Source organism: Dermacentor andersoni, chromosome 10 (assembly GCF_023375885.2).
Source record: "Dermacentor andersoni chromosome 10, qqDerAnde1_hic_scaffold, whole genome shotgun sequence".
Taxonomy (NCBI): domain Eukaryota; kingdom Metazoa; phylum Arthropoda; class Arachnida; order Ixodida; family Ixodidae; genus Dermacentor; species Dermacentor andersoni.
In genome coordinates, this window is record NC_092823.1 from 128,173,045 (window position 1) to 128,189,999 (window position 16,955).

At 43.9% G+C, this 16,955-nt stretch overlaps 1 protein-coding gene across 1 annotated transcript; it reads left to right on the plus strand.

The window, feature by feature from the left end:
* The first annotated feature begins 1,863 nt into the window (after positions 1–1,863).
* Positions 1,864–13,926, plus strand: LOC126545024 (uncharacterized). Its single transcript, XM_050192643.3, has 5 exons — positions 1,864–2,041; positions 7,154–7,323; positions 8,888–8,961; positions 12,154–12,228; positions 13,676–13,926. Exons 1-5 carry the CDS (start codon positions 1,910–1,912, stop codon positions 13,852–13,854), a joined length of 630 nt encoding a protein of 209 aa, XP_050048600.1. The 5' UTR covers positions 1,864–1,909; the 3' UTR covers positions 13,855–13,926.
* The last annotated feature ends 3,029 nt before the right edge of the window (positions 13,927–16,955 follow it).

Sequence of the window (16,955 nt, forward strand, 5' to 3'; positions counted from 1 at the left end):
ACGTCAATACATGCCGATACTGTCAGTGACGCAAGACACCACCGACAAGGCAAGCGCGATTACTAAAGCCGAATCGAGCCTCCTTGCCGACCATTTCAGCAGATCGGGAGGGACTTGTTGGGACCCTTTCCGACGTCAGCAACCGGAAATAAGTGGATCGTCGTGGCGACGCACTACCTCAACCACAGCTCTGAAACGAAAGCTGTGCCGAAAAGCAGCACAGCCGAAGTAGCGAAATTCTTCGTCGAGTACACCCTGCTGCGACATGGCGCCCCAGAAGTCCTCATCACCGACAGAGGAACGGCCTTTACAGCGGAGCTCGCCCAAGCCATTCTGCAGTACAGTCAGACAAGGCAAATGAGGACAACTGCCTACTACCCACAGACGAATGGTCTTACGGAGCGCCTGAATAAGACCTGGCCAACATGCTAGCCATGTACGTCGACGTCGAACAAAAAACCTGGGATGCCGTCCTGCCGTATGTCAACTTCGCTTAAAACACGGCGGTGCAAGAAACAACACAGATCACGCCCTTCAAGCTGGTTTACGGCAGGAACCCGACGACGACTCTCGACGCCATGCTGCCCCACGTCACCGATGGAGGGAATCTTGACGTCGCCACCTATCTCCAGCGCGCCGAAGAAGCCCTACAGCTCGCCCGCCTACGGATCAAGAACTAGCAACCTACCGACAGCCGACACTACAACCTCGGGCGTCGCTACGTCGAGTACCACCCTTGCGACCGTGTTTGGGTTTCGACCCCGATACGCTGACGAGGACTCAGTGAGAAAGTATTGTGACGCTATTTCGGACCCTATATACAAGGTCACCCGACGCATTGGCGAACTGGACTATGAGGTCGTGCCAGAGGGCATTTCGCATTCACAGCGGCGCCGCGCACGATTTGAAGCGGTCCACGTGGTGCGTCTTAAGCGTTTTTACGCACGCTGACGAACTTCCTTAGTTTGTTGTTTCTTTGCTACGGGTGTTGTTTATTACTTTCGTTTGATTGCAGCATCGGGTCGATGTTTTTAAGAGGGGGGTATTGACACGTGTACTTGTTTATCGGGCGACCACGTTTCACCGCCTAACAAATGTTATCGCACAGCGCGGGACGCGCCTGCATGTATGGGAAGTTTCTGAAATGTTATCGATGGTTCCATCCGCTGTCTGTGACCGAACCTTGTGTAATCTGATTACATGTATGCGCGAGGCGAATACTGTAGAACTTTGTGGGAGACACGCGGGTCCCAGCGATTACTCTGGAACATTCGACGACTGATGTATAAAAGCCGACACGCTTGAGCCGCTGATTAGATTTTGACGACCGCCGAGCGCGTTCGCCGCGATCCTCTCCTTTGAGTGTAACTTGCTTTTGTGGGCACAAGTTCGCCCAATAAAATGCTAGTTTTGCCCTTAAACGTTTTACTTTCTTCACAGTCACTACCACCTGACAATATTAGACATCGCCAACGCAGACGTGAAGAGACAGGACAAGAACAGACGTCCCTCGTGCTGTTTGTCTTTGTCCCGCATTTTCGTTATGTCACCAGGCAGCCTCGACCAGTCGGTTTCTAAACCTCGTTTGCACGAAGTAAACGAGGCACTCATGAGTGGGAGGTCACATTGACGTGTAAAAAAAAGTAAAAAATTATCAAAAACCTTAGATGTACGGCAGCAAGCGTTCTTGGAACAAATGGAAAGCTCTTGAGATACTCGAACATTCTACATTTCTGCACGACGCTTGAGCCATAACTGGCCTTTAACCTGGGCATTCTTTTTTAACCTTATGGTTTCTAGGAAGCGGCGCAACATGTGAAAAAGCAGATTTTCTGAGGTCCTTTTTGGCGTATAAAAGAAAGCTTCTTCGAGGAGAGTTGTCGCTGTCCTACTCTGACCATAGACTGCCATGTCTGCGCTTAAGAGTACTTTGCTTGCAACTGCTGCCGTCTACGCTTTTTGCTTGTGTCTCAGCTTCACACAGGCACAGTATTACCCAGAATTGCGATTCGATCTACAAAAGTATCAAGACCCATTGGCGGTAAGCGCTTTCGTTTCATATCGACTGATACACTGAGTTTATTCATGTTCTGATACCAAGGAAGGCAACGCGTGTACTTCACGGCCATAATAATGTGTTATACCGCTTTGGTATATACTGAGTTCCCTTGTATTTGCTGCTTTGAGTAATGCGGACACCATGCGTAGCCACGGTCCAGTGGCTACGCATGGTCCAGGACACCTACGGAAGAGTTACCAGCATCGTTGCAAAGGATGTGGCAATTTTTTCTGCAAGCAAGTTGCCCTGAATGCCTCCGTGCCCAGGCACCCAACATACTATGACGTACTGATTAGATGTATATGCTGTGCACAGGAGTCAATATCGCTTACTGAGTGCAGGATTGTTGTGTTTCTAGAGTGACATTAGAAATTTTACGACACTAAGACCGTCTGTGAATATAATCGCCTTTTGCAGTTTTCTTGATATGTTCAACAGCTGACAGTACAGCATATGCTTCAGCAGTGAATAAGCTTTTCTCGGGGTGTAGGACTTTAGATCGTGAAAATGATGGGCTGACAGCTGCATATAAAACGCTGGCATGCGACTTTGAAGCATCTGTGTAAGATTTTTTGCAAGAGCTTCGACTGTAGTTCAAGAAAGTGGATTGGAATGTGTACCTAGGGAGCGTTCTTTGTTATTTCAACAAATGGAGTATCCCATTCAAAAAGCTGCCAGTGTCACGGCGGACATGGCCTGACAGGAGTGATTAGGGGATATTAAAGAAGTGGAATATCCATTTCTTGACTAATCTTCCATACATGCAGTTAGGAGGGTTTTCTAACTGCCGGGAGATTATTAAATAAAGTTGCAGATGTCATATTGTTTGCACTTACCTAAGAGAGGTGTTTGCGGTTTGCATTTACCTTCAGAAGTACATGAAAATTGAGTGCGACCTGTGAAGATGAAGCGCCCACTCATTAGCTTCAATGCAGAGACTCTCTACAAGAGTTGTCTTGAAGGCAGCGGTCACCAGGCGGATACTTTTGTGACGGATGGTATCCAGCACCTTCAAGGCCCTAGGTGTAGCCAATTGATAAACTATGGCCCCGTAATCTAAGCGTGTTCGAATGAGGCTCTTGTAAAGGTTTATGATGTACTTCCTATCACTATCCCACGTTGAGTGTGACAAAATTTTAAGAATGCTAATGGTTTTTAGGCATTTGTTTCTAAGGTACTTCAGGCATGAAATAAAGGTTAATTTCGTGTCTAATATTAGGCCTGAAAGTTTGTACTCTGTGCTCACAGGCATGTGCGGCCCCTGAAGGTCTTCATCAAGATTTGCTATGAGGTCTCTCTCTTGTGTCAAGAGAACAAAGGTGCTTTTGTTTGCGTTGACCTTAAAGCCATTTTCATCGGGCCACTTAGACACCTTCTTTAGATAAACATATACTTGTCGCTCACAGATAGCGAGGTTGCTTGGCTTAAATGCAATTGGAGATCATAGGGAGACGCCTTCGTCCTGCAGTGGACATAAGATAGGCTGATGAGGATGAATCTAGTCTTAACGTCATCAAAGTATACCAAATAAAATATTCAAGCGCGAGGAATTTATTTTTAAGATAAAATGTGGGCATATGAGCATGCCACCCTGCGGTACCACCGTTTCCTGTATAAATGGTCTCGAGAGAACATTACCGATTCTAACATGGAATGTGCGATTTGATGAATAGGTTTCGATTACATTAAGCATTTTTTCGCAGATGACCATTTCTGATAGGTCACGTAGTAATACATACCGACACAAGGTATCGTAAGCCTTTTCCATGTCTAAGAAGATGGAAAGAAAGAACTGTGCGTATGAAAGCGTCGCGAATACATGCTTCAATGCAAACGAGCTGGTCTGTCGTCGATTGGCCTTCCCTGAAACCATACTTCAATTGGTCAAGGAGCTTGCTTCATTGAAGGAAGTGTAAAAAGCTGCGAGTTATCATTTTTTCAAAGTGTTTACATAAAGAACTTGTGAGCGCTCTGGGCTGGTAGGTTGCCACAGAGAAGGTATTTTTACTTTGTATTGAGACAGGGACTACAATGGCCTCTTTCCATGCCAATGAAATGTTTCCTGGTTCCTAAATAATGCTGAAAATTACCAGAGCCATCTGCGTGCTCGGGTTAAGATGTTTTACCATTATGAACATCGCTATCAGTTCCTGGTGCAGATTTCGCACAGACCGTTCAAAGAAGCTCTGAACTCGGCAATGCTAAAAGGATGGTTGAACGGTTCAGTTCCACTACATTCACGGTTAAGTGCCTTACAATCTGCTATCTGTTCATGTTTCTGGAATGACTGTGAGTAGTACACAGAGTCCGCACACAGGCTCGAAATGTTGTTCGAGAGTATTCGCCTGGTTTTCAAGGCTGCAGCCTTGATCATCGACCAAAGGCACAAGGTTGGTTCGTCGACTAATTAATGTTCTTAGCCTGTTCCAGACTTTTGCTTCTTGCGTACAGAATTTTTTGCTCGTGACGTATTTTTCCCAGCTTTCTCTTTTAGCGATATGAGTCTGCCTTTGGATTTCACGCGCTTAAAGTTGATGAGGTTTTCTGCCGTTGGAGGCTGACGTAGTAAACGGCCGGCTTTGTTTTGCTCCTTACGCGCATTCTTGCACTGATCATTCCACCACGGCCTATGCCTCTTTTTGTAGTCCCCTTCGTTTGTTGAATGCACTCTATTGCAGAATCAATTATAAAATCGGTAAAATAGGCAATAGCATCATCCACACTAAAATCATTAAAAGCGTTTCGTTCCATCTGGGTTATCTCCTCAACATTTTTCAAATCTGCGGATGCAACTTTCCATTGAGGGGGATGTGGGAGGGATTTATTTTGTTCTAAAGTCTTGAGGCAGATGGGAAAATGATCACTCCCGTATGAGTTTTTAACTACGTCCATTTCTAGGCATATTAGAAGTGTGGCAGAGCTTATAGCTAAATCTATCGCAGAGTACGTGTCATGTGCTATGCTATACTATAGAATGTCGGCTCCTTTTTATTTATTAAGCATGCTCCCCAAGAAGGAACAAAATGTTCTATTAACCGGCCTTTGGCATCGCATCCAGAGTCTCCTCAGAGAGTATGGTGCGCGTTGAAATCCCCAACGAGTACGCACGGCTCAGGCAGCGCATCAAGTAGACCAAGAAATTAGTATGAATGTGGCACGCATGAATGAAAAACATTTGCCCACTTCTTGAAATGATATGTTCTCTTTAACTTTCAATGTGATAATGTCCTTTTCTTTTTTCCACGTCGGACATGATCGGGAATATGTGGCGTGATCACCGTCGCAGTTCACACAGTGGAGCGTGTCAGTGCAGTCGTCGGAAGCGTACTCTTGTTCCCCACAATTGCCGCAAGTGAAACGGCCTCAGCAGCTTTGTGAGCCATGGCCAAAACTTTGGCATTTGAAACATCTACGTGGATTTGGAAAGTATGGTCTTGCTCATGTTTCTGTATAACCTGTATCGAGATGTTCTGGCAGTACACTTGTAGAAAAGGTGAGAATGAGGTGTCCTGCAGGAATTTCTTCGTTATCGCTTTTGGTCGTTATCCTTTGTACTTTGACAACATCCTGCTCATTCTATCCTTCGAGCAGTTCTCCTTCGCTGAGATTAAAAAGATCAGCATTTGATATCACACATCTGGAGGTGTTCATGGAGCGATGTGGGGCAACTGTGATCTCGACATATTTGGAATCTTTTCATGTTCGAGCTGGTCACGTACTTTAAGCAGTAGGTCGCCGCTAGGCATTTTAGTGATTTTTGTATCCGGGACCCAGCACGTCGGTGAGAACTTTCGTAACGGTGAATATTGAAAGGGTTCTTGGCCTCTTTTCAGGGCATTGACCATGTATCGCGCGGTAGCGATGGAAGGATTCCTTGCGTTGGGCAAAAAATTGAAAAGTTTCTTCGATGCGCCCTCTTTTCGAAAGAGGACGATCAGGCAGTCGGGGAAAGACGCTTAAATCCATCAATAACTTATTCTATTTCGGTAGTTACGCTAGCCGTGCACCACCGAGCCCAACAAGGGAACGCTGCGAGACCCGAAGGAAACGTAGACACCTGCTATACGTAACTACTAAACGTAATATAAGATACCCTAGGTCGGATAGACTACACCAGGTTAACCCTTGCTGCCTGGAAAAATTGGAAGTAAGAGAAAACCAGGAGAAGCCAGGAAAGATCGAAAGTGAGAGAAACACGAAGGTAGGAGGGAGAGAGAGACTGAAAAAGGCAACCACCGATTTCCCCCGGGTGGGTAAATCCGGGGGTGCCGTCTACATGAAGCTGAGACCAAATGGGTGTGTTGACACCGCCGGGGGGCCTTAAAGGTCCAAACATCCAGCATCGGCTCAACCGCCGGGATCCCCCACGTACGGGTAAACGCGGGGGGTTCCGACACTCATGTGCTGGGGTACGTGGTGTCGCAACACACCAAACGCCTGCTGATGGGGAGCTCTGTATGAAGTGGCAGCTTGCCATAAAGCTGCAATTACAGAATTTTTGCGTTGTCCTCATGGTAAATTTGTTGCGGAATAAATTCAATTCAATTCAACCTATTTAATTTAACCTTTCGTTGCAGAAGATTTTTCTCCACTGCTTCAATAACAAACACTATTATTTTGTTGCACATGAGCTTCAATAAGCCACTGAGTGGAACATCCTGATCTCGTTCCACACAGATTTTTAAGCGGAACATCTTTGCCAAAATATTTTACTTGCTCAGCGCAACATATGTGGAATGAAATTGAGAATGTGCATTTATGTTTAGGTGGACGTGAAGAATTCTAGGAGGTCTCATTTATTCCGAACCCTTCCCTTCTCACATAAACAGCGGGACCTATTATAATGTGTGAGTTCATTTGTAAGGTTAAACATCATAATTTTATTACTTTCCTCTTATTCGAGGGTGCGGGTATGGTATCCTTTTCAAGAGACTTTTACGAGCGCGCTTCTTATGTTATTGCTGATATGCGTTTGGTGCTAATATTACGTAAAGTGAAATAACCATCGCCCTGAATGTTCAGAACATTTTATAGTGTATTTCATGGCAAGGCTCTTTATTCATTTTATTCAAATTTTATTCTTGCCTTTCGCAGTGCCCAGAGACACCCCACAAATGGTACTTGGTGTACAGAAATTACCCGTACGATCCATTCTACGGCGGAGTGGCGAAATGTGTCAGTTTCCAGAGGCTTGGACCAAGCAAAGATTTCACAGTTCCGTCTAAGTTCTCATGGCGCACTAACGGAGCTGGAACTCAGTCAGTGTAAGAGCCTTCGGCTATTTTCTGAACGAAGCTGTTCCAATGCGAAGCATTCTTCGCCTCTTACCAGGTATTATGAGGTAGGTATAGTTAGGTGACTATCCCGAAGCGTTTCGCACTTCTTCAACGAAGAACATTACGTGTCCGGTGATGATATTTGAACCAGGGTTCCCCAGCGCAACAGCTGGATGCTCTAGAGCTATTTAGACCACACACTGACGCATGACACGACAGAATAACAACCTCACCACCTTTTTTCCCTCGCGCAAACAAGCGCTTTGAGACGGTTGACATGTGCGTCGCGTCGCATAGCAATAACTTGCCTGTACAGGCAACAAGTTTCGGCATAGCCATTCAAAGCGCTATGTGGCATTGCACGGCCTTCGGGATTGATCCAGTTTGTCTTCGTGAAGGGCCCAGGCAGTAACGAAAGGGCTCGTGACGTTCCTTCTACGAAGTACAATGCTACACAAACACTCGCGTCACATGCAATATCGCTCACCTTAAATAGACACGCCACCCCATCTTGCGGCATCTTTTGGAACCCCGAATGACGCTGGAGAGCCAGCTACCTGTAAAATGTTTCGAATACAATACATTGATTCCCCACGGTACGAGGCACCTGAATGGGCCGAGTCGCATGTGGGTGGAAACCCCTTTTTTGTCCGAACATCTGCCAGTTCCGAGAGTCAAAACACACAAGACGACCAGAAGCTGCAGCACCTCTCTTTCTCTTCCGTTACCCGCTGGTCGTGAGAAGAATCGTTCGCTAGCCTATTCCATTCAGCCCGACCTACTGCTGATTAGTTCAGCTATCGCTTGCAATGGCTTATTGTGCGTACAACAGGTCCCACTATCGAAACGTTGTGCAGCCTTTCTGAGGCATCTTATCTCTTTTGATAACCGTTATACTGCATATTTTCTCAGGTATGATTAGTGACATGGCGTTGATCATCAATTCGATCCGCGCTCTTGTGAGATTATTATAATTTGTAGATCTGTGGGTTATTTCGGGATCTTATCGAACGTATTATTTACCTAATCTAAGAAGCAGTGTTCTCCAACGTCACGGCACAAGCAGCTTTCGATACTTTTGATCGCCAATAAATGGCAAATTCGTTAGGATTTGCTTCCATTTAACTTTCCTGAATCACATGAACATGAACGGCTAGCGTGCCAAGTTTTCGAGACGGTTTGGTGATTCTGACTACACCGCACCTGTCGAGACAAGTTGGCATAAACACGACAGAAAGGAAGCTTATGCATTCTATTGGATGCGACAGATTCGCAATGGAATGTGCTCTGCCTGCCTAAGCTTGTTTTACGTTAAAGCTCCCGTACTTCGACGTATGACTTCAAGTGACGCGCACTTGTTGTCCTGGAAAGTGCTTGTGTTTAAAAATAACTTTTCGCTATACGTTAAAGCTCTGTATTAAGCATGCCGGCATAGCCTCCTGTATCCTCAAGTATTTATGTTTGTGCACTTGCGTGAAGTTGTCAAAGCCAAATAATTGCGGCGATGAAGCAATATCTGTAACCTAATCGGAAATCAACCATTTTTTTTCAGAGTCGGCACTTATGCTTTCAGTTCGACACCCGGGTACAGAGCGAAAAATGTGCACACCTTCTTTCCTAAGAATGGTAAGTTAACACTTACCATATTTTATTTTCGGAACATATTTTCTTTTCGGCTGCCAGCTATTTCTGGTTGTTGGAAATTTTAGTTTTAGCACACTGCTTGCATCTGCGGAATGACTAAAGGAACACACAGCAGAAGAAGCGACACAAGATGTGAATTTCGGCCTGCGTTTGTGTCTTCCGCGTCTACAGACTTGACACCCTTAACTCTCAGAAACACTTCAACTATTGAAGCGCAGTCGACCGCCTCACATTTAGTGTATTTGGGAAACGCCCAGCCCGCTTTAGAAGATTACCGGGCGTAAGCGATTATTGTGAATGACAAAACAATTGAACGTGCTATATGCCACGCAAACTGGCTGCGTGAAAAAAAAAATAACACAGCCAGACGCGTAAGCATTCCTCAAATCCTGTGAACGTGTAAGGGGTTCCAGCAGGTACGGACCCCAGCACAAGTAAAAGAAACGGACAGGACAACGCTGGACTTAGAACTGAAGTTTATTGGGAATACATTCCAGAAATCTCCGCCACGCATGACTATAAACCTTGTTAATGTTCTTGGGTGTATACGCATGCGTGGCGGAAATTTGTGGAATGTATTCCCAGTAAACTTCAGTTTTAAGTCCAGCGTTGTCTTGTCCGTTTCTTTTACTTGTTCCCGTGTCAGTACTTGCGGAAACCCCTTATACGTACACCATGCACCAACTGGCCCAGCAAACCACACTACTCAAATCCTGTACTGTAGCACAATTTGCGCATGTTATCAATATTGAGTTCCGAACCGTCTCGTCCGCTTTACACTGCGTGCCCTCAAGGGCATTATAAAGGGCATCATAAAACGAATAGTTTTTCAGAACCGTTGGGCGATTCACTTACGTTGACTACCATCATATTTGGTGCCTGCGCAATATTTTCTCTTTCAAATATTTCACATCGTTGACAAAATCGTCTGCTAGTTATGTGCGAAGTCATAATGCGCAAATAAATGTGTTAGCCATTTGCCAATTGCCGCAACCCAAACAGGCAAATAGGAAGTTTTTCTCTGCATGACTTGCGATAGAGGTTGGGTGTATGATCAATCAATCAAAAGTTTATTTCACCAGAAAATTCTGGGTAGTCTTCAGGGCTAAAAGCTGCTCTGGGCAGCTTGACTGAGTCCCTGAAGACCCTTACATTGGCAGCATCCGACGTTCACAGCACATATATGCATATGAAATCATAATTATAACATGTGAGCAATACTGTAACAAGTTTACGTAAGGCTCACTTGAAGTTAACATACAGAGTTGCAGCAGGGTTCACATCAATTGTTTTATACAGCATAAAATAAACATCATCGTTTAAAGACTTTTGACTGTACAAGGAAAAAAAAGAGAAAAAAGAAAGATGTAAATAAAAATAAAATTCTGTTTATTTAACAGGTTTCACAAACAATAAAGAGTAAAAATAGCACTGATAACAGACATCGCGCAACGATGACAGGACAAAAAAAAAAAAAAAAATGCAATAAGTACAGGATGGGCAAAAGCCACGCAAACAAGACACATGCACGCCATCCCAAAGATAACTATGCGACCTCTATTTACGACATTGATGTGAAGAACTGACATAGCTGCCGTTGTCTAGCAGTAGTTAGTTCAGGAAATTCGTTTAGAATAGATGGTAAATTGAAGTGGAGTGCCTGTGAGTTGTAGGTGGTTCGGTAACGAGGAACAGACCATGTTAAGGTATGTCGCGTAAGCCTATTAGGGTAGTTAGGTGTTAGGTTTGATATAGTTACAAGGAATTCTTTATAAGTGTTTGAAAAGAAGAAGGATCGCAAAATCCGAAATTTGTATAAGTGCTGTACCCGTATGATGCCATATTCCTGAAACACCGTTTCAGTTGAAGCCAGGTAGGAAATGTTTGCAACATGGCGAAGAATCTTTTTTTGTAAAAGCAAGATTTTATTTAAGTTCCGTTTAGTTGTGGTAGCCCAGACTAGACTACAGTAGTTAATATAGGATGCGAACAGTGCGTAATACACTTGAAGTTTTACCTTTGAGGGGAGTAAGCGTTGACATCGTGATAATGCTCCAGTAGTTGATGACAGTTTCCTACATAGTTCTTCCACATGCGAGTTCCAACTAAGGTGAGCGGAAAACGTAACGCCGAGTATCTTGTGTTCGTTTACTACAGCTATGTTCAGACCTTCATATACAATAGGGCTTAACCGTGTAACTACTTTACTCCTTGCACGAAATATAATAATTTTGGTTTTTAGAGGATTAATCTTTATTTCGTTAAGACGCGACCATGTGGATAGCTTTGAAAGTGTGTTATTACATTGAAGGACTAGATCATTTATGTTTGGCCCAGAAAATAGTATGCTACTGTCATCGGCATATATGATAAATTTTGCTGATTTTTCAATATTTACGAGGTCATTGATATAAAGATTGAACAAGAGGGGACCCAGAATGCTCCCTTGTGGCACACCTCTTGAAATAGGACGGAGAGACGATTGGAAACTCTGCAAACATACGTTCTGCTGGCGGTTTTTTAAGTAAGATTTCAACAAGTCCAAAGGTTTCCCACGAATTCCACATGCGAACAACTTGTCCGCAAGAATCTCATGACTGAGAGAATCGAACGCCTTGGAGAAGTCAATAAAAAGGCCTAACGTGTAAAGTCTGTTATCTATGTTGGAAACTATAATTTCTTTCATTGTTAGTAGAGCTGTTTCTGTCGACCTTCCTTTACGAAAGCCAAATTGCGCATCTGATAAGATATGTTTATTAGAGAAAAAAACAGTTATACGCGTACAGATTATTTTTTCTAAGCCTTTGGAAAAAACTGGCAGAACGGATATTGGCCTGTAGTTTTTCATGGACTGATGATCACCTCCTTTGTGTATTACAGACACCCTTGCTATCTTCATGAGACCAGCATATGGAAAGACTGCTTGACCTATGAAGTGCCGGTAAGCAGCATTGACCATAACGCCTGTTTTTTGCTCAAATACCATCAAATAGAAGAAAGTCGTCGCTTGCATTAATGCTTTTTCTCACGTACGAACGTCTTGCCACTGCTAGGGCAGCGTGAGTGCATCAGAATTGCGCCGCCTCACAAATAATTGAGGCCGGTAATGTGCATCAAATTCTTAATGAAAATATTGATGACACTTGGTCATTTCTTTTGCTTCTTTTCTTTCAGCTCCATTTACTTGGCAGACGCACACACTGTATGTTGACTGCGGCAACTGCTACATTGGTCGTCATCAATACGCTGGTAACAAATGCAGGAACCGATTTTGTTAATTGCATGCAATATTCTTCGGATAACATCAGGTGGCAGCTCGCATGTCGTAAATTGTCTCGAGTTAAATATAGACCGTTGCACATAATGGCTACTACCTTTACCTGTTCAGAGATACCGAATAATTTTAAATACCTTTTGGCTAGGTTTGTTCACGCGTATGAAAGACACAGTAACGACCGACACAGTAAGACCGATGCACAAAAAAGTACTGCGATGGTTTTACACACCGATGTTGCAGATTTCTTAATGACTGACCGTCTTCAGTAAATGAAAAGAATAAAGCAGGATTTCTTTATTCAAACGACAATAAATGAAATATATTGGTGACCCTATAATGATGGCGGTTACTTCTGTTTACGGGATATTAGTACCTAAATGCGGTAAGGTAGAAGGAAACAGCAGAAATTAGCGAAACTCAAGAGCGAAGAGAGATCAAGACAGCAAAGGAGTTTTCTATATAGTACGAGACACACTTGAGCATAGAGACACGAAAGAACACGACATGTTTCCGCAGGTTGTTATACTGAGTACAAGAGAATAGAAGAGGGACACAATGTCACGATGCGGGATTAGATAAATAGTGCCACAAATGAGCGAAATATACAGAGGAAATAATACGTGCACATAGGAACAACCGGCCCAAAGCGGGCTACGTCACATAAGACGTACACAGATGAATATGACTCACATGGACAACACATGCATGTACACACAAGTGGCGAATGTGGTATCTAACACGCATGAGGCACAGGCTGGGCTGCGCGTACAGCTGCTTACTCACTTCCCGCTCAGTGTCAAAGAACAGTTTCTCAAACTGAAGTGTACGGTGCCTTCCTTTACTGAACAGCTTTCGTTTCTTGAACAAAATGTGGAACTCTATAGCCGTAACTATAGGCCCCTCTCTTCTTTTCCTGCATGGCCGTGCGATTGATACCTTATGTCAGTAAGCTTGCAAACTGCGCCCGACAACTTCCTATTGTCTATGGTTTTGCAATTAAGACTTGCATGTTTACTGATGAAGTAGTTGTAATTAATGAGGAATTGTAGTGGGTCCTCACTCCACCAAATCGGACTACACGCTGTGAACAGTCAAGTGAAACTATATATAAGGTATTGGTAACTATTAGCAAATCCAGCAGAAACATCACCACTCCTTTATATCTCTTGGTAACGTTAGTAATAAGTGACATGCTTATGCACCACATTTAACTCTGCAGAGTGTTACCGGTACACACGTTGATAGGGCAAGCACTGGTGGAGAAATTTCCCGCTTGCCTTTGCATCGCTACATCCGCCTGTAGCCAACACCATCTTCACCATTTTTCTAATGGAGACGACTTAGTGTACTAAATTCAAGCTTTCGGTATTCTAAGAATGGTTGGTGATCTAATACCCTTGATGTTCATTTTCTCGGCAGGACACGGCTGCACATTGTGGCGTCGTGCCCAAAATGGCGTCGTGAAAGGTGCCGACCACTGTGACTTTATCTTCGACTTACTCTGCGGCTCATTTCCGAAGTACAGAGTGTACGAGCCAACCTGTCCACGTGATCTTGGCACAGGCCCAATGAAGGCACTCGATGTGACCAGTGGCTGACGAGTTCTTCTCGACATCGCAGATGCAAGCTATGTGCATGACTACGGCAATAAAGCATGAACTTGTCGGCAATATTCCTCCCAAGCTACTCATACGGCGTTCATCGCAACGTTTTTTGCAGCACCTCTGCGGCTCTTTACACAATATTTGTATAAAAAACACCTGTGGAACGCCCTACAAGCATCAATTCAGGAGTGGTATCACCATGAGTCAACCTTAATCTCAACGTTTATCTGATTGTCTCATGCTCCTGACGGTATTTGTGTTCCGATGGTATCGATATTGTACACTGAGAGAATGGTTTAACGCTTCAAGCCATTATGTCGCCTGCGTCGCTTAATCGTCAGCTTCGAAGGGCAAGTAAACGCACTGAGATACACTAACACCCTCACACACACCCAAGAAAAGACCCCTCTTTTCCCAATAGTACGCTCTGCCAACTGTTTATTCGCCAAAATTCTACCATCGTGATATATGCGCCATGTCCACGCATGCTCTATATAGAGCATGATGCACTTTTTCTTTTTCCTATATATAAAAACCGCGTCTAAAACCAAACGCGCCGTTCTTTTTAAGCTTGTATCGAGAACACGCGCATTGCCAAATTGTGGCTCACTCCCACATCAAAAAAACACATATGCAACAAGACGCGCAAATTGGCCTTCTTTTTTCCTTAGTTTTCGAGCATGCTCCCTTAACTGTTTTGTTACCGCAATTATAGAAATCAATCAATTTGATCGAAAGTTTTTCTGCACTCTGTTAATTATTACCGCTTAAATTCTCCTACTAGTTACGTCATGTACCATCTGAAATGACGACAGAACTATTGATTGGATTTGACCGTTTTTCACAGATTGGGGAGTCTGGAAAAACAATTTTGAATGGAGGTATTGCCGAAGCTAGCTTCCAGTGCTCCAGGCATTTCATGACGAAAAAAAAGGAAAAGGAAAAGAAAGGAAGAAGGAAAGGAAGAAAGGAACAAAGAAAGAATGAAAGAAAAAGAGAAATACAAAGCAACGTTCTCGGTTTGGCCGACTCGGCAATATTACTTTTGAATGACGCTACGAGTGACGACACAAAGTTCTCGGGGTTGCAGAATTTTCTGATTCGACTTCTAGGCTGTTTTAACGATGTCTCAAGCAAAGGCAGTTGCTCATGAGTGCGTGATATTGTGATAACTGTGTTCGGTTGACATAAAGTGAAACTTTAATTTCCCCAGAGTGGGTAGCTTTTATCGACCAGCGCTTGGATAGCGCATGTACAAATTATTGCGCGTAATCCTTCCCGTTTTTTTTGGGGTTTTTCACTTACAAAAGAGCACATAGTCAATTCACGACCGACTTTCGACCGAAACTGAGCTAGCAGTCTAATATCTTACATTGTGAACGCGGCCAGTGTAAGTGGCCTTATCTATTACTGTACAATATTGTACAGCATATCACATTACAGAACAGCGCTCTACATGAACTAAACAAAGCAGGCGGAGGTTCGAGCGAGAATTTACCACACACTGGCTTCCGCAGAAAACTTCATCGAATATAATGACTGTGTATGAGGAGGCTTCTGCATACCTCCTGACCTGCCAACCATTGCTTCGCGAGCCGAAAGAACGCAGAAAAAAAAAAAACGAAACAAGTGCCTCTGCGGTAAGTAAAAACAAATGCTCCTGTACAGCAGCAGCTTACCCGTTTTCGCACTTGCGAAGCTACTGCTTTCTCACATAGCATCGACATAACTAAAGCTAGTATTGATGCCAACAAAGCTCGAAAATTTTTTTGCCTGATCTGACTTCTAAAAGTTGCGAACTTGGCAACAGGTGCACCTCTTCTATATTTCGGATCTCTTCTTTTTTTTACTCTGAGTGCTTATGCTTAAAATCACAAATTTTGCTTTCCTTCGTGTTTCTTGATGTGATCTGTTGATGTATCACATTTCTTAGAATTCTCAAAAACAGTTACAGAGTTATCACTGCTTGACATTCATTCAAAACAGAAGTAATCGAGTTATACTGTTATGTATCGCAGTATACCTTGCGACCACTACGTGGGGAAATGAAGCGTTGAAAAAAATATATTGCACCAAAAATGAGCACATTTTCAGTGATAACGAAAGCCTTAATAGGACAGAACAATCAGCGGGGCCGATTTAAAACTGGCCGCGTGATAATAGAATCGCTATATAGTACAGAGCTCGCCTAGTCGGCACAGGTTCAATGCTAAGGAGCACGAACAAACACACAGAGAGAATGCCCTGCGGCATTTAGGTGTCCGCCTGATCGAGTGGCTTAAAATGAATAACGGAATCGAATTCACGACCCTCATTTTCGGCACCTATGCTTTCTGCCAGTGTCCATGTGTGCTGGCGGAAGTTTCCAAATATCTCGGGCGACAGAAACAGGCATCAGCCAATGGCGACTACTCACCACCTGTTTTCAGTGTGCGAGATCTTGCAAATGTATGAGGCGGCACTATTGGTCTCGGCGTTGTACGCTGCGTCGTAGCTGTCTCCTACCGTGTCTTGCCCTTGAACTTTTGAATCCGTTTCTAGGTAACCGCCGTAAAGACCAGCAAAGAGAAGCCAGCAACCGATAGTCGGCGTACTTGATTGTTAAAGGAGTGCATCTTCCATTTTTTTTCTTATTTAAGGCCAAGTTACAGGCATCTAGTGGGTACATGAGTTGCTCAGTGTCCAATCCTGGTGTAAGGACGAGGCACTTTTCTTTACAATCTACAGTCCTCGAATGAACAAAATTCCGCGGTAGCAGGTGCTTCCTTACTTGGAGATACCAGGGTGGATAAGCAACTAACACAGCTACAAGTTCTCTCATGCCGCCTAGTTAACTGAATGATGGGCGTTTCAATCATTAGAACGACACTGAAAATGCAAGTTTCTTTTCGGCTCCAGCCAGACTTCTCGCGTGATAAATAATAAACATGAAACACTTGACTAAGGCAATGTATTCGAACTACATATTATTTTCGTGTCAACACATCGTGGATAACATGCACGCGATGTAAATATGCTTGGGTCAATGCAGTTTTCAGAGGAACCTTGCATACGTCATGGCTATCGCCATTTATGTCTTCTACGCTCTAAATAGC

What these genes read in the sequence shown, in the direction of transcription:
- LOC126545024 (XM_050192643.3), top strand. Translation starts at nt 1,910, where the DNA reads ATGTCTGCGCTTAAGAGTACTTTGCTTGCAACTGCTGCCGTCTACGCT. An exon ending in AGTATCAAGACCCATTGGCG is followed by an intron (nt 2,042 to 7,153) that starts GTAAGCGCTTTC and finishes TGCCTTTCGCAG; the next exon opens with TGCCCAGAGACACCCCACAA. An exon ending in CACCTTCTTTCCTAAGAATG is followed by an intron (nt 8,962 to 12,153) that starts GTAAGTTAACAC and finishes CTTTTCTTTCAG; the next exon opens with CTCCATTTACTTGGCAGACG.